General features: G+C 39.6%; 1 protein-coding gene across 6 annotated transcripts in view; it reads right to left on the reverse strand.

Moving 5' to 3' along the window:
- SLC4A10 (solute carrier family 4 member 10) overlaps window positions 1–21280 on the reverse strand; it is a 331078-nt gene that overhangs the window by 80302 nt on the left and 229496 nt on the right. For 5 of the 6 annotated variants that reach the window (XM_050969205.1, XM_050969204.1, XM_050969203.1 and 2 more), the window contains 2 exons: window positions 20307–20445; window positions 9287–9447 (listed from right to left, as the gene is read on the reverse strand). In XM_050969205.1, coding sequence (XP_050825162.1) covers window positions 9287–9447; window positions 20307–20445 — 300 coding nt within the window. The remainder of the gene's footprint in view (window positions 1–9286; window positions 9448–20306; window positions 20446–21280) is intronic. The other variant, XM_050969207.1, reaches the window with a different exon arrangement.

The following is a 21280-nucleotide window of genomic DNA, read 5'->3' on the forward strand; positions in this document are numbered from 1 at the left end:
TTGGGAGCTAAGTGCATGAGCCTCTACAGCATGAGCTAAAAGCCAGCTGGCACTTAGCTAAGACTGTAGAACAGACTCATTTAACTCACTCTCTCTCTAAGTGGTCCCAATGCCACTAGAGGGAACAGAACACCACACCCAGGAGGTGTGTGGGTTACACAAGCAGATCCATGTGCCCATGCTGAGCCCAATTGTATGGAGGCCTGGGTGGGATTTGTGCCTAAATAATGTAAATGATTATGCAGCTATCAGAATGAAAAGATTCAGCACAAAATCCCCTAACAGAAAATATCAAGAAGCATTGTTAATTTTTAATGGGAAAGAAGCCGTTGAGTTGATATATTTAATTTGGAGGGGAAATCTTGTTGGCAACAGTATTAATGCCTTAAAGCAAAGCAAAGCAAAGCAAAGAAAAGGAGAGAAATATATACTAGAGCAAGTAAATCAGCAATATTTTAGCACAAAATGTCCTTGCATATCCATTAGGAGAAATTGTGCTACAAAGAAATGGTTATATAATGAGCTGAGTCAAAAACTTGCTGTACTGCAAATTCAGACAGCTCTTGAGTCTGTTCCCAAGACAGGTTCATATCAACCTGTAAATTCAGTGGTGAAGCAAGCAAAGCAGAAAAATAAATAAATAAAAGATAGATATGTGAAATTTAACTGTTTGAAGAAAATTGTGTTTGCAATGCTTTCAGCATTTGGATCCACATACCTGTGTGAACAGGTAATTTCACACATGAAATCTGTCCTCTGTCCCTCTCAGAGCCGGTTAACAAATAATCACTCAGAAGTCCGCGTGCAGCTAAAAGTATCCAAATACGTGCCAGATATCGGAAAACTCAGCAACAAAAAGCAAGGGAAAGTATCACACTAAATTGATAAGATCTGCATTTTAATTTAATTTTAATTAAAGTTTCAGAAACATTTTGAAAACCTTGTTTACTTTACATATAACAGTAGTTTGGTTATATAATATATAGACTTATAGTGAGACCTTCTAAAAACATTAAATTAGAGTGTATAAATGAAGACTCGGCACACCACTTCTGAAAGGTTGCCGACCCCTGCTCTAAACAAAGCAGCACAATTTTGCCAACCTGATGAAGGCTTGCACCCGGAGGTGATCAAATGTTAGCAAAACCAAAAACCAGGTTGGCAAAAAAGGAGTGCAAACAGAATGAAAGAATTAAAGACAAAGGCAGTGCCAAACCTGTGGGAAGCAGCTTGTTCACAGACAACGTCATACTTGTGGTAATGTGTATCATACATGCTGTATTAAAAAACCTCTTTGCAATCATGTGCTGTTAGGGGAAATAATCTAGATATTCAAAATGAGTCCACCGCAGACTGAGAAACAATTTTTCAGTAAGAAAACTGCATACAAATGGGAAGTCTAAAATGCACCAAAAGGTAAATGAAAATTGGCACCTAGAATCAAGCAAACATACTTGCAAAACAAGATTTTCACAGATTGAAAGCTTAACAGGATATTACCAAAGACAATGAAACTGCACACTCAGCCATGAGATGCTGAGGGCCTGCAAAGCCCAATGACCTCACTAACAGGATTGAGCCATTACACGGAGAGAAAATTTCGGCATGAGGAACATGTAAACTCCTTAAAGAATATAATGGTATAATAGATGAGCTGACTTTTGTAAGAGTAGGAAAGGGCTAACAATCAATACTGGATTTGAAATTATGGAAAAGTTAAAACATAACGTTTGCGGGTCACTGAAAAGCTAATAGACCACACAGAGGTCATGTTGAATACATTTATTTGAAGGGGTCTGCTGTTTGCCTAAAACGCACAGAGTACAACCAAAATAAATTGCAAGACCAGAGATTCATGCAGCAAAGAAAGTACCATCACTAAAGGTTGACCAAAAATTCTTTGAGCCAAATGATAGAAAATGGAATCATATGCTGAGTGCTAGAACCTTCTGAGTTCATTCAGTGGTTAGTCAACAAAACAGATGGTAATCTGAGAATTTGCATGGATCCAAAGGAACTAAACAAAAATATCAAAAGAGAACAGTTTTATCTGCCAATTTGAACTGAAATAATGGGAAGAATAACAGAGTAAAGTAGTTCTCTGAATCGGATATTGCAACTATCTTCTGGCAAATACCTCTTGAAAAGACAAGTTCCAAAATACACTATTTGGATGACAGATTCTTGAGACTTCATTTGGACATATGGTCTGCACTAGAAGTGATTGATAGACCACTACACTTCAAAGGAATTCTTGTCAAGTTTGTAATGACTCTATATTAATCTGGGAGCTACACCAGAGATACATGACAAAAGACTGTGTATTGTACTCAAATATAGGTAAAAGTGATTTAAAATTCAAGTAAAGGAAATGTGTTTTTAAACAGACTGAAAGCCTGGGTGAAGTACTTTTCAATGAGGGACAAAGAAAAATTATTAGCAAATTGAGAAATGCCAAGAACATACGGTCTAAAAGACCTGCAATGCCTGATGTGAAAATTCATCTCAGGAAACCCAGCTAGAACAATATACAGTATTATTTCCATATTCAGCGCTGCAGATATGTATTGCACTTAATCATCAGATACAAATTGACAGGTCCGTGCCCCAACAAGCTCATGGTCTTACAGATATTTCTTTTAAATGGGGGACAAAGTTTGAATACAAAACAAAACATAATGAAGAATGGAAATGATGAAGGGGAATGGGATAATTTTAAAACTCACATCATGAGTGGTACAATATTTTAATGCAGAATTAAAGTTTCTAGGGATGTACTACAAAATGTTTTGAAAGCCATCTCAGTGCAACAACATAAAATAATTGTTCACCTGTAGATTTTATCTCAAGCATATTAAGAAGATCTTTAAAAAATGTATACTCAAACAGAGAAAGAGTCTAGGGCTATGTTCTGGATTTTGAACATTCAGTGAATAAAGAAAGTGTTTACATGGATTAAAAATCTTGGTTGAAGCAGACAAAAACCCTTGATCACAATCTAGCAATGCTGGTTAAATCAAACTCCTTCAAGGACAGAAAGACTGTTACATTTACAAATGTATTATTTGAAGCAGGAATGTAGTCCAGACAGCAAGTTTCTGAGGGCAGATATACTATCACGAGCATAATACAGTCTCCCAGCAAATAAACTGAAAATATATGTATATAACAATTTTACTTGTTACAGAGTGACATGTCTTACATAGAATAATGTGGAAAATTATCCATAGTGAGACTATAAAAATCCTACGCAAAGTTATTAAAAAGGTAGAAATAGCAGGAAAAAAACACAGAAACCAATTATGCACCACAAAGATAAGGACTTGGGTTAACTGAAGAGTGTTACTAAAAGGAAAAGTGCTTAGTACCCTCTACCTTAAGAAAATAAGTTTTGCGACCCAGGAAGTATCTGGTGGCATCGAGAAAACTAAATGATGAGTGTGAATGTCATTGTACTGGCCTAGCATAATCATGGATAGAAGGCAATACAACAAGTATTGAACAATTTTCTGAAGAAAATGATGCCAATAGACAAGAGAACCTGTGACAACAGGGAAAGGTTGGAATTGACCTCTGTATTTAGGGATGCTTTGTGGTGCCCAGGAACTGTTTCTTTAATTTACTAAGTGTGAATATTATTCAATATAAGCAGACCTCCTGTCATTTCTAGGATCAAACCAATGTTTCCAAAATGCGGTGTATTGTAAGTGGAACTATAACAACTAATAATGGGCAATTATTTAGTAAAAGAGACTTTAAAGACTTTTCAGCAAAGTGCAAATTTCATCAATACACTTCAAGTCCAGGACTTATTTTATTTATATAGGAATAAAAACCTTTTCCTATTAATTGGAACTAAAAGAATTGTGTACATACACAGCAAGCCTGTGTAACTATCTGACCTTATTACTGCTAAACCTCCTTCTTCCTCCTCAATCCTTTCTGTTTGCCACACTCATTTGTTGCATCGTTTTGCAAACTCTTAGGAGCTGTGACCCTATCTTCCTGTGTGTTTGTACCATGCCTAGCACAATGAAGCTTGATCCCTATTGGGGCTTTCCAGTACTCCTGCAATTCAAATCATAATAATAGAAGGACATCCCTAATCAAATGGACTAGCAGTTTTATTTATAATAGTGAAAAATCTCTTCAGAAAACCCCCAAGACAGCATGGAAGACACAAATCTATCTGAGTTACAGAACAATGCCCTCAGAGTGAGGTGAAACACTTGCAAAGTAGTTAAGACAGACAGTCAGGAGGATGGCTGTTAAAATTGCAGATTCTAAAAGCACCAATCAATCAAATCTTGTAATATAACAATCTACTATTTGTATCAGAGAAGATACTAAATGAGAGAGAACTACCTCAATAATGATAGCTGCCACTCCTAGGTTATAGGTTTTGGGAAAGTTCTGAGAACAAACAAAACACTTTTTCTAAGCAGTGAGTCAAAAGATTTTGGAAACGGAACCAACTCATAAAATTACATTACAATCCTAAATCAAGCTCTTGTGCCAAAAGACAAGTTAATGGACCAATTACCTGTGAAAATGGTCTCAGAACAAACTAATGCTGTGACTTCTAAAGTTTCAAGAATACAACAAAGAAAGGAGAACAGACAGCAACTAGTGCTCTGGAGACTACAAATGCATTGTGGTCTTGCTATCAGATATCTTCAGAAAGCTGACAAAAAAATTCCATAATGCTCAATGTTACTTCATCAAAGTTCATGAAGAAATTTATTTTGGAGCGGAACACTTACTTCATTAGGGAGATGGACTGACTGAATGACTGACACTTCTAGTTCATCAGTCTGAAACCATACCTAAGACTTGGCATTGCCCTGAGTAAGGCTGACCACTGGGTTTTTCCAGCCTGAGTGAGACAGGGCTAGCAATCAGAACAGTAAACGGGGTGGTAGGCAAGTGATCTTCTTGATAAAAAATTAATAAGTTTTGTTATATATAGTAATAAAACATCACTTTGGCATACACCTCTTTGTCCTAGCAAACTGCCAGTCTCACTTCAATCCCTCACATCCATCTTTTCTCATTATCAAGCCAAATCCTGACATTCGTATTCACCCCTGGAAGAATGGGATCCTTAGCACAGAAGGGGAAACCACACAAACTACTGTAGACTGAGTTTACAATATCTCACACCACTTTGACACACACGGCTGAGAAGGGTGCCTGCTCTGGGGAGCAGCCACCCCTCCATCCCAACCAACTTTAATGTCTCTGTAAGAGCTGACCCTCCGTACACCTCCCCTGTTGCCTCATTCAGCTCATGAAGCTTATCTGACCTTAAACACATTACCAGTTGTGTGTAAATTCAATTCCTTTATACTCTCTTCTGGTGTGTGAGGCAAAGTTTCCTCACTATTACTTTTCCACCTTTATATAAAACAAAAGGTACGTTACCCTTCTGCCAGGTGAAGCCAGCAGCAACCAGGGCCGTGTTCAATATCTCGGGAATCCTTTCCATCAATAAAACACAGCCAGCTCGAACCCCCACCTAGTAACCTGTGAAAATTACACACCAACCCTGGGCACTTCTGAGAGGCAATACTTCCCCACTCACAAGCACAGAGTCCGAGTGTAGAAAACTAACTTTTAATAAAACTCTGAATTAATTTGGGAAAACACCGCAAACTGGGTTCATAAACATAAACCACGAGTAAAAGACTCACTCCCAAGTAGGTTGGGTAGTGCCCTTTTCCCTTCAGGTTCTTAAGTCCAGCAACCCAAAAGTCCCTTTCACATGCCCAACCCTTCTCTGCATCCCACTCTCAGTTGCTGTCCTTGGTCAATGCAGACCCAGAGTTCAGAGGTGCATCTTACTCAGTGCCACTCACTGGTCACCTGCTCACTGCTCTCGTCGCACCCTTCCACCAGCCACCCTGCTGGCTGCTCACTGTGCCTCTCCACCACCACACTGCTGGCTGTTCATTGCACCTCTTTGCCACCACCCTGCTAGTCACTCATTCACCAGCTGTTAGTCACTTTCTGTCTCTCTGCTGTGACGCTGCACATCAGTCTGTCAATGATTTTCAGCTCTTTTGCAGACTGGGCAGAAACACTGACCCATCTAAAGTGATTTTAGCTCTTAGCAGGCAGGGCAGAAACACAGGCTACGTCCAGACTACCCGCTGTATCAGCGGGTTAAAATCGATTGCTCGGGGATCGATATATCGTGTCTCATCTAGATGCGATATATTGATCCCCGAGCGCGCTTATATCGATTCCGGAACTCCATCAACCCCAACGGAGTTGCGGAATTGACAGGGAGAGCCGCAAACATCGATCCCACGCGGTGAGGATGGGTGAGTAATCCGATCTTAGATATTCGACTTCAGCTACGTTATTCACGTATCTAAATTGCGTATCTAAGATCGATTTCCCCCTGTAGTGTGGACCAGCCCACAGTCCTACCACAACTGGTTTCAGCTCTGATTGAGCAATTAAAACAACAAAAGAGGCTCCTAATGAAGCCTATTTAGCTCTATTCTTTGAACAGTGAGGAAGAACAAGGTTAAGCCAGACTAGAGAGAACCCAGGAGCGGATGTAGGGGAGAGGTTGTGCAGCCTCCTGACAAGAACTTCTGTCTCCACCCTTTTTAACTGTCACAGGACTCTGACATTGGAACCCCTGCTTAATGAGGTTCTTTGAACTGAGGGTGCCTCTACTCATTTGGGACAGATTAAGCACAGTCCTGCTTTCCTGTATTCCTACAATAATTACAACATTGGTAACCATATTTCACTACCCCTGCATTCAGTACTAAGGTCATTTGTACCCAACACCAGCCAAAGTTGATCTTTTGACACAGCTGTAAATGATGAATATGTAAACAGAGCAGGAGCAAACTGTATTTACATAAACACACCCATAGTCTCTTCCCCTCCCAGCTAGCTGTTAGGGAACCATTCATTCAGACCCTGCTTACAGGTACCATCTCCCATTTTGAACTCTCAAGCAAATTAATGTAAGTTTTAAGGGCTCATAATTTTTACACTTCTTTTGCTGTAAATTTTCTCATAATGGGTGCTTTGTGTCTCTAAGTTTTCTCTTTTGACGGGGCTAAAGCCTCCATTCCTTCTCCCTATGCCTGACTCTCACCTCTGAAGTAGGGTGAAATGCACAGTGTTTGAGGGAAATGGAGGTGGGAGATGGTTCAGTGACACAGAGACTCCTTGGCAATGGGTCCCCTATTTTTTGCAAGCAGTCTCATCTCAGATGTGACAAACTCACTACACCAAATACATGTCTAACCAGATAGCTATTCATAAAGAGTAATGTGTAAAGTATCTACAGAAAGCTCAGCACTTGTCAAGACTCTCAATCCCAGGTGAGGGGGTGCTTTCATGAACATTTGGGTCCTGGTTCTTGAGAAACCAATCAGCTCTGCAACAGACTGAGCTTTTGGGTAAGGGATCTACTTTACTGGACAGGAACTATTGATAGGTGTAGACAAGGGTTTGATGTTATATTTCGTTTTTTATTGCAACCAATTGTTTCCACCACTCTCTTGTTTCTAATTAAATCTTTATTCTTTCTTAAATAAACCTTCATTGCTTTACTATAAGTGCTCACAAGTGCTGTGTGGTTTACAGGAGCAGTGGTTTAAGGTAAAACCGGTGAACTTGAGCATACTGCATCTTTGGATGAAGAGGATCTGGAAATTCTGTGAGGAGCCAGTGTCAGGGGCTGGATATCACAGGGCAATGACTCAAAAGAACCGAGGGTTTGTGGTTTGTTAATTTGCCTGGTGAAGGAAGGCCTGGCGTTAGCCCAGAGAAGAATCCTGGCAGTGCCAGGAAGCAGGGGCCAACAAGGAGATCCACAATCCTGACTCCTGGGTAACCCAAGAACTGTTACAGATACACATTTACAGCTGATAACTGCTGAATATTTTATTATTTAATTTTTCAGTGGCAAGGTGATGGACCTCTGGATCTGTATAATTTCAATGATTCTATCTTGCAGATTCCTTTGCTCCAAGCATCAGTCACAAACATGTCAAGAGGTGCTCCAAAAGCTGATCATGCTTTTTCCATGATGTTCCAACCTTTGCCAGCCCAAGAATCAAGGGATTAACTTGAGGGTGGGGGAGAACTCTCAATCTCAACATATTTCATGGCCATTCTTGAGTCAATCTGTTCTAAACCTATTGTTTTTTGCACTCTGTACATGAGTCACCCTAGTCTTTTGTTATCTACTCATACACATCTAACCTTTTTTGAATATTTTAGTTTTCCCCGTGATCCTCTGCTATTGTCACCATTACATACTTACCCTCTCCCCAATAAATTCCATCTAGGATTGCCCTGACTTGTATAAAATGTGGTCTTTCAAACTGAAAAAACTTCAATTTTCTCCTCTTTCCCCAAGTGAAACTTGTGTATTGTACAATTTCTGAGTTTCTTCCCAGTCCATTCCCTTCTTACCCAGTTCAGCATGCTCATGTACTAGGTTTGTAGTTATGAAGTTACAGAGAGTTGAATTCTCCTTGCAGTATAGAAGGAAATTGTAAATGAAACTTCCTAAAGCTGTTATGAGAGTTGTGACTGTATCTCCCCACGAAGAGCATCAATACAGTGAGAATTGGGTTTAAGGGCTATAATCTGAAATGTTTACTGTGAGGCTGCACATAAACATTATACTACTGAGCAAGTGTTAGTACATTTTGCATCCTACAGATGCTTCCTATACCATGATGGGAGCAACATTCATATAATTAAAAAAGCCAGTTTCATTCTAAGATCCTATTTTAAGGCATCTACAACTTCCTCGAAATATATACACTATCGCCTGAAATTTCTCTATCTTGTTCTCAAGCCAAAGATGCATATTTGGAAATTTGGAAAAAGCCCATTTGGAAAAAAGCTAGTTTTGTGTTATTTCAGCATGGTGGAAAACTGTTGATGCTTTAAGGGATGTTTAAGATGATTTGTCTATTTGTGATCAGCCATCTCAAAAATGGCTTTAATTTGTGGAACTTAACACTTATATCATTTTGAATGTGTGGTGGCAGAAGTTGAGTAGAAAACATATCCACTCTGATTAAACACCTACAACTTATGAAAAGTTAGCTATAAAATATCTTACTACAATACTGCTCAACTCCAGTTTTAGATAGTTTTATACATATAAAATATTTATAGAAAAAATTTCTACATACAGCTGATTTTTATGCAAAAGCTCTCTGATAAGTGATACATACTTAAGTCTCCAATATTAATATTTATCATGATAGGTTATTGGTATAAAACATCAGTATACCTGCAATTTCTTCTAAAGAATTAGCTCTCATGTCCAGTAGAACTGTACCATTCAGGATACAACTTCTCAACTCAAACAAGCTATGAAGTGACAGAGTGGCAACGTATGGTTTGCTCCATCTCTCTCCACCATCCTCTACATCTTCTTCAAACTTCAACCATCTATGCAAACAAACAGCTTAGTAAGCCTTTTGTATATAGGAAATGAAAAGTGAGTAATTTTCATGCATATTCAATGGACACTATCAAATATTTTGTTTGATTTTATTTTACTCTCTGTTGTTTGGAGGATACATGAGAACATCCCCCCCCCCCCGCCCAGCAATTTTGTCCCTTACCATTTGTTGAACATTTATTTCATCCTGAGAGTTGAAGGGGAAAGCAGATACAAAATAACACAACATGTTTTGTTTTGTGCAACTTTGGATAATGTCCTGTCGTGGCTAAAACTGCTGTGTGTGTTAGAATCATTGATACTGTGTCAGAAAAACTCTGGGAATGTGGAGTGGTAAAGAATTGCTACAGAATCAATATAAATCCTAGAAAAAAGTAAACTCGGGAAAAAAAATTCCCTCATGTAGAGCAATATTGACACTCAACAGTACAGATCTCCACCAGTTGAGCTAATGAAGTAACTGATAGCAATAGTAGGCTGTTATACTCTACATAGCCCAGGCACTAGAGAGGGACGAGACACATGCTTTGTCAGTGGATTCACGACTACTTGCTGGCAGCAGATGAATGCAGGAAGTCAAGACTCCTGGGTTCATTTCCAAGTTTTGGAACAGAGTGTGCTCTACTGGTTATATACTCTTCTGCCTACGTCCCCCACCAAACTTGTCTCTGCTCCCCCTTCCTGTATGTCCTGCCCCAGCCCCACTTTGTTCCATCCCCCAACAACACCCCCCCACACACACACAGACCAGCTCCTGCTCCTACCTCCCACCCTCTTCTCCTATCCAACTCTCCGAGGTCCTGCCCACCACCACCTCTGGTTCTATCCACCACCCATCGCCTTGGCTCCTGCCCCCTCTCTTTCTTCTGCTATCCAACTCTCCCAACTCACGCCTCCCTCCCTCTCTGGTCCTTCACAACTCCATTCCCTGGCTCCTGCTCTCCTCTCCCTCTGCACCTATATGTCCCCAGCCTCCTCCTCTCCCTCTGCTCCTATCCAACTCCCCACTTCCACTGGCCACCTCATCCCAGATCTTGCAACCCATTCATCTCCTCCCTCCCACACCTCACTTCTCCCCTCTATATTCCAGTCAATTCACTCTCTCTTTCTCCTCTATGCTGCCTGGTCACCAGCAAAGCACAGGAAACAGTTTCCCTGCATGCAGTTACTGTATACTTTGTCACAGTGGCTCACATCAGCCAATAGCAGCATTTGCAGAGAAAGTCCTGCTCAGCTCTCTGCACCTTCAGGCTGGACCACGCCAAGTACAGAGGAAATATTCACAGAACTTAACTTCTAAACTTTAACAAGTCTCTACTGAGCATATGCAAGGTGGGATTTTTCAAAGGCTTAAAGCTCGGCCAAATTTGAGTGGATTTCCACATGGATGGCAAAAGTTACATCTTTGACACAACGACTGCCCCGGGCCAAATTTAAACTACCTTGCTCAAAAGAATAGAGGTACTAGAGCTTCTCAATGAAATGACTAAGAAATTTTTTTAACATGGGCAAAAATGTTTCCTCTAATTTCATTTCTATTTTAGCTGACACTTTTCAAACAAAATTCAGACACCTAGTGTGGGACATTTCAGTCAGAGTGATTAGAGCCTGGGAAAGTTATAAGAAACTGAAAATATGGAAAGTATTAGGCAACACTATCAGCTCTGCCTATAAGAATAAAGTTTGGACAGGAGACAAGAAACTAGTAAACACTTTAGGGAAAAAAAAAGTCTGAGACTGCTACACTAGCTCTCTCCAAAACACTCTGTAGCCATCTAATGAAAATTTTAATTGCACATCTGCATTTTTTTAATAGAGAGAGATAAACAGTCAAATTCTCTGCTGGTTTCACTGTAACTACTTCAGTGGAGTGACACCAGAAGAAAATATGACCCAAACTCTCCTCGTATCACATGACATTATTCTATTTTGTCATTAATCTTATAAATAAGAGCCCTATTTCCCCACTACCTTACACCTTGTATATAGACACAGACAAGAGTTCAAATTGGGGAGTGGGGAATGAGAGGAGTGAGAGAGGCAGATCCTTGCTGCACCTTTTCCAAAAGAAGACAGCTCTTTGCAAAACAAATTCTTTGTGAGGACCAACCCACTCTAAAATGTTTTAAGAGTTTCCTGTGAAAAAGTTATTATGCAAGGCCTTCCTTTAACCAAACAAAACTGTTTTTTGGTATCAGGATTCCCTGTGCTATCACTTGACTCCTGATTGAGGTGAGATTAACAAAGCATGCAGTTCTCAAATGTCTGCATTAGTATATTCCACTGCAACACTATAAAGGGAGATTGGTTCTGAAGTTTAATGGAATAAAACCTGAAAAAGGAAACAGGCTATTTAATTTCATTTTCAAAATGTCATCTGTGGGTGAAATTCATCCTTGAATAGATGGGGCTAATTCAAGGCTTGCATCCTATTTAATTCCCACTTAAACCTGTAATCACTTGAATGCTTCATGAGTCTTGGGCTGACTCTGTCACGAGTCTGTAGCTGGCTGAATTTCACCCACAGAAGTTATTCAGAAAATGAAACTGCCTGTTTTGTGTTTCAGGTGTCACTCAGTTAAGCTTCAGATACAATCTTGGGGAAACCTGAAGTTAATTAGCTACTCCTGCTAGCTAGTGCTTTACTTGTAGAAGCACCATATGAAGGCAAGACACTATGTTTTGGAGGAAACTGAGTGTTTCCTTCAACACTCAGTTAAATTGGGGGGAGGGGAACACTTTTTAATTAAATATCTAATGAGGACAGAGGAAAGGGGCTGAAAAGATCCACTTTTGTTAAAGAGGCCATAAAAATGATAAAATTTGCAATTACAGATGCAGAGGTAGTGGTTTAATCATAACATGGAAATTGAATGCAAACTATTCCGCTTCATTGCTTATCTTTGATCACGCAACACTTTCTTGTGAATGCCCTAGGCAATGTTAATTTCCATATTTTATCAGCCATGAGGTGGTGGTTTTCTACTGATTTTTTTTCTGCACCTAAGGATCACTACTATTTTCTGAGACATAACCCACAGGCATCTATAGTATTCCAGGCTTTTGGTCTTCTGAGACACCTTTTCAAAATTCAGTTCCAAACTCCCTTAAGGCCTGCATGGGACATGAAATAAAAACAGCATATACACAGAACATGATGTGAACTGAGTACACTCCTTGGTATGTTTTTCCTGAGTATGCCCTGGGCTGTTCAGCTCTACATTTTCTGATCAAGGAATGGGCAGATGGGTAGTATTTGATGTTCTCTATAATGAACATTGACTTGATAAAGCAGGCTTGGTGACATAGCACCAAACACCCCCCACACTAAAATACCAATATTAACTATTGTTTGTCACTATAAATTTGATGGATTCTATGACTTTACAATTAGCGATTGGTCACACATGATTATATCAAGGTACAGTTAACACTTTATTTCACAACAGCAGCAAAAAATCCTGTGGAACCTTATAGACTAACAGACGTTTTGGAGCATGAGCTTTCGTGGGTGAATACCCACCACAACAGAATATTGTGTTAAGATTTCATTTTCAACTTGCAATTATTGCTTTTCTAGATTAGTCCAAAGCAATGGTTTTTATACAGATGTACTTTTTCCACACAAAATGACACCAACTGAATCAAACACTGTCAGGAAAAATCATATGATGTGGTAGAACTTGATGTGAAAACTGTAATATTCCACATTCTGTGGGATTGGCCAAACTCCTCATAATATATTTGAGATCAGATTTAGCATTCTATACTGCATGTTCAATCACATTCTGGTTTCTTTTGCTTTCAGAATATCTCATGAAAACTAGTTTGAACTTTGTATCTTTTATAACTAGTCTGCAATTTAGGAAGACCTGCATCTTTGCATTGGTCCTTCTCATTATATATATAATGACATAGAATATTTCAGACTATATCTCATCTCTCTTAGAATCTTCTTTTGTAAATCAGTATCTCTCTGTAGTGATGTATCCAAAAATAAACTCAATAGCCTAGGCACAGTTACATCAGCACTATATAAGAAGAGACTTTTACCTCCCTACTCTATGAAGTGGTGCCTCTGTGTTTACAGCTCAAAAACGCACTGACCTTATTTGCTGCCCAGATACTCCTTCTAACCTGTTGTCCAGGACACTTTTAACATTACTGCTTTCCAGGATTCTTCTTCCTCTTCAATATTAGCATTTCATGCGGTTTATTTCTGATGTGTTAGTTTGCATTTTAACAAACTGAGGCTCAGTTTATTTTCCATCCATGTTTCTAATTTCCTCAGGTCCTTTTGCATTATTACTTTGTCTTCATTTTTGGGTGTTCTCAACTCCTCCTAACATAGTAGTGTCTGCATGTAAACATGACTTTTAATCCATTTTCTAGATCAACATATTAAATAAGAATAATCCTAACACCGAGCCTTGAGATGCCTTAATAGACATGCCTTAATAGACTGAAGTACTTGTGGCACCTTAGAGACTAACAAAGTTATTTCAGCATAAGCTTTCGTGAAATCTTTTTTTTTCCCTTTCCTGCTGCTGATAGCTCATCTCAATTGATTGGCCTCTTACAGTTGGTATGGGTACTTCCACCTTTTCATGTTCTCTGTATGTATAAATATCTTCGGTCTGTGTGTTCCATTCTATGCATCCGAAGAAGTGAGCTGTAGCCCACAAAAGCTTATGCTGAAATAAATTTGTTAGTCTCTAAGGTGCAACAAGTACTCATGTTCTTTTTGCGGATACAAACTAACATGGCTGCTACTCTAAAACCTGTTAATAGACACTGTCTCATTATCCTATGTGTATGGTCTTGCAGTAGTTTTCTGTATATGTCAGTGATCATACCCAAGTCAATCTGAATTCTTTCCAACAGTAAGGTTCCCACCTTTCTGCTTTTAGTTCTAAAAATATTTGTATGAAAACTATCTTTATTTCTTAAGATTTCTTCTTGCACTACCAGTTTATGGTTCTGATGCATGCTACAGTAGCCATGCTCTGAGTGGAGTGTTCCATCTCTTCTAAGAAATGCTTCCTGGACTGGTTTTCTTCTCTATATTTTGAGTTAGATACACTATCTCATGTAATGCTTGTTAACCACGTCAGGAGATTATTACTTGAAACAAGGAATAAGCATCAGTAACAGAAACTCTAAAAGGAACAAAGACCTAATCTTTATGCAAATATATTTGGTGAGCTTTTTAAAAAAAAAGAAAAAGGAAAAGGACTAATAGCCCAGAGTTGGGTCTTTATCAAACCCCTGACTTTATCTCCAAACTTCAGGAACATAAAAGGTTTAGAAATTCTAACCAAGGCCTGGATCCAAGTTTTCCCATTCTTTTATAGTGGGCTGAATAAAAACAGAAATACAAATTTTGGAGTATTCAAAATCCATGCTCAGTTTTTGCAGCTTGACCCTTTCTTTAGCCATGGGAGGTGGGTGGGGAAGAAATGTCTGACCTCTCCTACAGGCAGGATTGACTAATAAAATAAAATAAAATAAAATACTTCAACTGTTTCTCCAATGGTGACAATCTGTTATAGAACCAAAGTGCTAACCAGACTGTCCAACTTTTTTTTAAAAAAACAGTCATTGTTTTTTAAATGTATCAGGTATTTTGTACATAGTATCACATGAAATAGAGCATATGAACATTTTGTAGTATTCTTTGCCATAACTTTTCAGTACAAAATATCAGGCTTATGGGTCCTGTTGTGTCTCCCCAAGTATTTATCACTTGCAACCCGATTGACTAGCACAGGCATCATAATCCTACAAATTGTACCTGTTTTAACATGAACTTTTTGCCAATTTTAATTTGGAAATGAACCAAAGTAAACAAACTGCTCAGAGAAAAACCAGAAGTGACAAAGGGAGACAAGTTGCATCACCTCATGTCTTTGGAAGGAAGTGCAGATCATTTGGAGAAAGTGGGGTTTTATTTTGCCCTATCAGTGATTATTGGTTGGCATTCATGTCATAACCAATGCTCCTGTTAGCTACCTATCTCTCAAAACTATGGATGGGAAAACTGATTTCAATATAACAATAGAGATCATAATTTTCATCAAAAATTAGGCTTAATCTCTTCTGAAGATCTAAAACAAATTGGCTAAATTCTTACTGCAGTGGTTTATTATATTCCGGTCAGTTCAGAAGCAGAAGTGCTTTCATGAGACAGGACGTTCTCCTGAGATTTCAGCTACAAATAGGCAGACTAAAGGGATCTGAATAAGACTCAGATAAGCACTCAAATTTGGGATGACTTTTTGAGGTTCAACCATGGGAAATCTAAACCACTGTCCCACTCAGCAATGCAAAAGGCTGGTTCAATAGACTTGAACTTCAATAGCATTTATCAATCGAGTGCATACAATTCTGACAGAGCAACATGCTGTTTCACTACTGTGTATGTATTATAAGTCTCACTACTATCTCCAGGTTTGTTTCTTTATGTGTGTGTAACACTGACAGACCCCGGTCATCAGCAGGCAGAACTGAACCTGGGACCTTTGAAACTTAGTGCATGAGCTAAAAGCCACATGGTCCTTACCTAAGGCTGCAGCAGACTCATTAATCTCTAAGTGGTCTTGGTGCCACTAGAAAGGATAAAACACTACATCCAGGAGATGTGTGGGTTACATGCTTCCCCTAGCTGAGGAAGTGAGCTTCAGAGACTTCCCAGTTGATAGCCTGGACGAGCCCCCACTTGTAATACTGACAGACCTCGATGGGCGGGATTAAACTGGGGACCTCTGGAGCTAAATGTATGAGCTTCCACTGCATGGGCTAAAAGCCATATGATTATTAGCTAAGGCTGCAGCAGACTCATTAATCTCTAAGTGGCCTCAATGCTACTAGAGGAAACAGAACACCACATCCAGGAGGTATGTGGGTTACAAGTGCACTAAGTACTTTTATAGGACATATAAATCAAGCATTCTGTACACAATAATACAGCCGGGTCATCTGTGCAAATTATTCTATTAGTAACATTGAATGTCATTTACCAAAAGGACACATTTCTTCCTCCTTATCATCATTAAAGTGGCAAAATGGGTCACTTTAGGGCTGACACAGGAGATTCCTGCTTTCACGAAATGTTCACAGATGTTCTGATTACTTTAAGATGTTTTAATTCCTGTATATGTTTGATTTCTAAATAATAGCTCATAATTATTGTTGCCATGTGGCCTGTTGCAAAAATGAAATAATCCAATTATTTATGTTTAATAATATAGTTAAATGGCTAGTATACGAAACCATTATTAACCATAAAAAATGTTCTGCATGAATAATATTGTATTGATGGGCTCATTAGGATTGGAATCTGCCTTTGAGATAACACAACTGAGCCTCTGCCACTTTAACTCCTCCACTGCAGCTTGCTAACTCCTTTCCCTCTGTTCAGATAAATCTGTTCTGTTTTTCCTCGAGATGTTGAGCTTCAGCCAAATCTTACCCACACTCCTCTACAATAGCTGCTACCATTTTGACTAACTAAGCAGCAAATGTCTCAATTAATCTTACACAGCTTGCACACATTTATAAAAGGTTCCAGAATAATGACTGTGCATGCAAGCTCCATCAAATGGAATTGTAGAAGGGTCCAGACATATTGCACCAGAGATTCACCACACCTCTTCTTGGTAAAATGCATATGTAACTATCTGATGCCTTGTTCTGTGCTCATTAAGGTCAATAGTGAAGCTGCCATGGAGTTTGATGGGAGCTGGACTGGGCTCTTGGTGTTCCTTTTCTGGCAATTGATTACTGTGATGAAGTGGGAATGTTCATAATGTTTTCACTGAATACTGTGTGGGTGCCTCAGCTTCCCCTATGCATTTCTTAATTATCTAGGTGATGGGATAAGGGTGTGTGATTGTTGCAGAGCCCAAGAGGGCCAGTGTGATGGTGTCTGCACAGAGAATGGCCGACACCCTGTTTCCTGGCAACTGATGGCCTGGGCCCCTCCTCTGCAAAGGTGCCAACTGAAGGTGTTGGAGAACAAAGGGATCAGGTGACCTCCTGGCCAGGGAAAGAGACAAAGGTCAGAGTTGGGGCTGGAGAGTTTCAGTTTGGAGGGGGCTGGGGAAACAGAGGGAGCCCCAGGGCTGGGGTCTAAGCTCTCTGCTCCCCAAGCTGGACCTGACTGAGGGGGTCCTGAGCCCCAGGGCTGGAGTCTAAGCTCCCTATTCCCCAAGACAGACCTGACTGAGGGGGTCCTGTTGTCTGTACCTACAACCTCTGTTTTGGACTGTGTTCCTGCCATCTAACAAATCTTCTGTTTTACTGGCTGGCTGAGAGCCATGGTGAATCACAGGAAGTGGGGGGTGCAGGGCCCTGACTCCCCCACACTCTGTGACAATTATACAATAACTCTGTTAGCTGGTCTGTAAAGTACCTAGCAAACAATAAATACACAGTAACTCAAGTTTATGAAAAGAAGATATTCTAAAATCATTACATTGACACCAGAGTCAAAAATCCAACAGTAACACTGGGCATTCTTACGCCATTCCTTTGTGGCAATATTACAAAGGGAAATCACACACACCCCTCTACAACCACAGAAGTCCCTAATTACAGTGGAACCAATCGAATTTTGCTTTTGCAAAGGTGAGGAACCAGCACCTGCCTGTGGCTCCTCACATCATTCGTACCCTATGCCCTTTGCATGCCATGGAGCTTAGCTGTGCCCAGTATTCAGGGGGATGAGGGTAAGCTGAGGAGGGAATAGAGGGGTTGGAGCATTTGCCACTATGCAAATCCACTAGTCATCCCTATGAGCAGGGAGAGAGCAGGAGCTTCAAGAGCTACCACAAGCACTGCAGATACAGCAACAGGCGTTCCCTGACTTAGAATCATAGCATATCAGGGTTGGAAGGGACCTCAGAAGGTCATCTAGTCCAACTCCCTGCTCAAAGCAGGACCAATCCTCCTCTTCCTGACTTCTACCAGGCAATGAGTCCTAGTGTACAGAGCACTAGACTGGGACTTGGCAGAACTGGATTCTATTCCTGATTCTGCCACTGACCTGTTGGGTGACTGTAGGCAAGTCACTTCCTCTCTCTGTGCCTGATTCCCCATCTGTAAAATGCGAATGACAATACTGACTTCCTTTGCAAAGAGCTTCGAGATCTGCTGATGAAAAGTGCTCTATATATTAATTTTACTACTACAACTACAGTTGTCTCCTGAACAAAACCTACTTACTGGAACTGAATGCTGGATCAAGGATTTACTCTAAAAGCCTATTGTTCCAGGATAAGTGATGTATTCAGTAATATATAATACCTACTCCACTTCATTACACTTATTAGTTTACTAGTGTATATGTACAATACAAAATGGGCTTTCTTATCTACTTTGAAGAGGAAGGAGGACAATTAAAACAGACATACGATAGACCAAGTTAAATGGATGTTTCTTTTATTTCAGCTATTTATTTGGAATTCTATCTTGATTATAAGCTTGTTAAATGAAAATCAGAATAATTTCTAGGAAACATACTTCTGTAATGCTTCCCAGAAACCATTCCTATTTCACTTCCCTGCTGAAAAATTCTGTAACTATGAACAGAATTGATTTTTTTTCTTCAAGATATAAACCATCTTTAATTAGTATGAGTAAAATGAAGATCATTCCCCAGGCCTTTTGAAAAAAAGATAAATTATATTTTCTTTCTTTGACTGTGAATATGAATATTTTAGGACTCACAGATCATCAATTTTGTGGTGTAATCTACTGGAGTCCATGGAAAAAAGCATATGCATAGATTGTGGATGCCCCCTGCATGGACACATAATGGAGGAGATGGGCACAAGGAACCTGTTTTTCTGTGCCTCACTGAACTTACACAATTGCAGTGAGGTCACAGGGACTATTGACTGCTCTTGGCCCCTAGGAACACCACCACTTGGGTATTTCCCCCACAGATAGACTCCTCGGTTGGTCTATTCAGCCAAATCTACAGCCTCTTTGATCCACCAGGGCCATATTGAACCCACAGATCTGCCCTGATATCTCTGGGCACTCTGGCACCTTCCATGAACACTAAACAAATCAGTGGCAGTTGTTTAAAGGAAGAGGGTGCAGCGATTCCAAGGAGAAAAATGGTAAGACCCAAAATCCAGACTTGTTGGAAATGTAATGCCCCATTGAAACGAGGTATAAAGTGACTTCCACACTTAGAGAAGCCTGAGGAAGAAAAACAAGCAGTTATGTAATTGATATTCAATGTTAATGTCTTTCAGCAGAGAAACAATCTGGGCAGGCATTCTTTCCACATTTTAATTCTGCAGAAGTGAAATGATCTAACATTGAATATTCAAAGTCTCCAGAGCATCTGCTCATTAAAGATTGGTCTCTGTGAATATTTGAGTTTATCTTAAGCTTAATTTGGCTATGGTAATGTTATTCCCTCTTTCCTGTGATCTTTTAATAAAGAGGCCAATTCATGGATTTCTCAAGGATACATTCCCGGTTTTGTAAGTTTAAAAATACATGTAAAAATGATGGTCTAAAATATAAATAAAAGGGTCTACTTAACTACTAGAAGTAATAGATTTTTTTTGTTTACATCAGTTCTTTCATTCAATTTTCATTCTGACCTATATATGTTAAATCCAAATGAAAACATCTGGGCCTTAAGGAATGACAGATACTGTGGCAATACTAGTTATACAAGGATTTAAATGATTTTTTCTTTGTTTGTTTTGTTTTTTTGTTTAAGCTTTGTATTCAAAATCTGTTCCTGGGCCTGCCACAGCTTTGAAATGTCTCACCACACTTTCAGTGACCATCAGTTACTGACAAAACCACCGGAAATACTTACCTTGCTGTCTCTCTCCATTCAGCATCCTCTCCTTCACGGCAGCAAATCTCATCAAGTTCAGTAAAGAGGTCATGAGGAATGTGTTCCTCATCATCATCCTCTGTTCCAAGAATAAACTGCACCCTTTGTGATGGGGTGTCTGGGGAGGAAACACAAATATCGTCAAAAAACATAGCCAGCAGAGACTGTGATTGGACCAAATTACTAATGTGCATTTTTTTCAGCAAGGATTAAATGCAAAATGATTTTACATTAGTGGGAACAGTCATTTATATGCCTTCAGTAAGCAAATGACTGGAATTTCATGAGATTATTCAGCTGTCTGTTTGTCAATAACCTAGTCCCAGATTTGGACCTTAGCGTCCAAAATATGGGGGTTAGCATGAAAACCTCCAAGCTTAGTTACCAGCTTGGACCTGGTAAAGCTGCCACCACCCAAAAAATTAGAGTGTTTTGGGACACTCTGGTCCCCCCAAAAACCGTCCCTGGGGACCCCAAGACCCAAATCCCTTGAGTCTCACAACAAAGGGAAATAATCCTTTTCCCTTCCCCCCCCCTCCAGGTGCTCCTGGAGAGAGACACAGAAGCAACCTCCATGAATCTAAGCAGAGGGAGTCCACCCTCTCTAATTTCAGTCCTGGAACAAAAAGCACTTCCCTCTTCACCCAGAGGGAATGCAAAGTCAGGCTAGTAAATCTAACAAACACAGATTTCCCCCCTGACTTCTTCCTCCCACCAATTCCCTGGTGAGTACAGACTCAATTCCCTGGAGTTTCCCCACTAAAGAAAAACTCCAACAGGTCTTAAAAGAAAGCTTTATATAAAAAAGAAAGAAAAATACATACAAATGGTCTCTCTGTATTAAGGTGACAAATACAGGGTCAATTGCTTAAAAGAAATATTGAATAAACAGCCTTATTCAAAAAGAATACAATTCAAAGCACTCCAGCAACTATAGACATGTAAACACAAAA

The sequence above is a fragment of the Gopherus flavomarginatus genome, chromosome 10, assembly GCF_025201925.1.
Source record: "Gopherus flavomarginatus isolate rGopFla2 chromosome 10, rGopFla2.mat.asm, whole genome shotgun sequence".
Lineage (NCBI taxonomy): Eukaryota > Metazoa > Chordata > Testudines > Testudinidae > Gopherus > Gopherus flavomarginatus.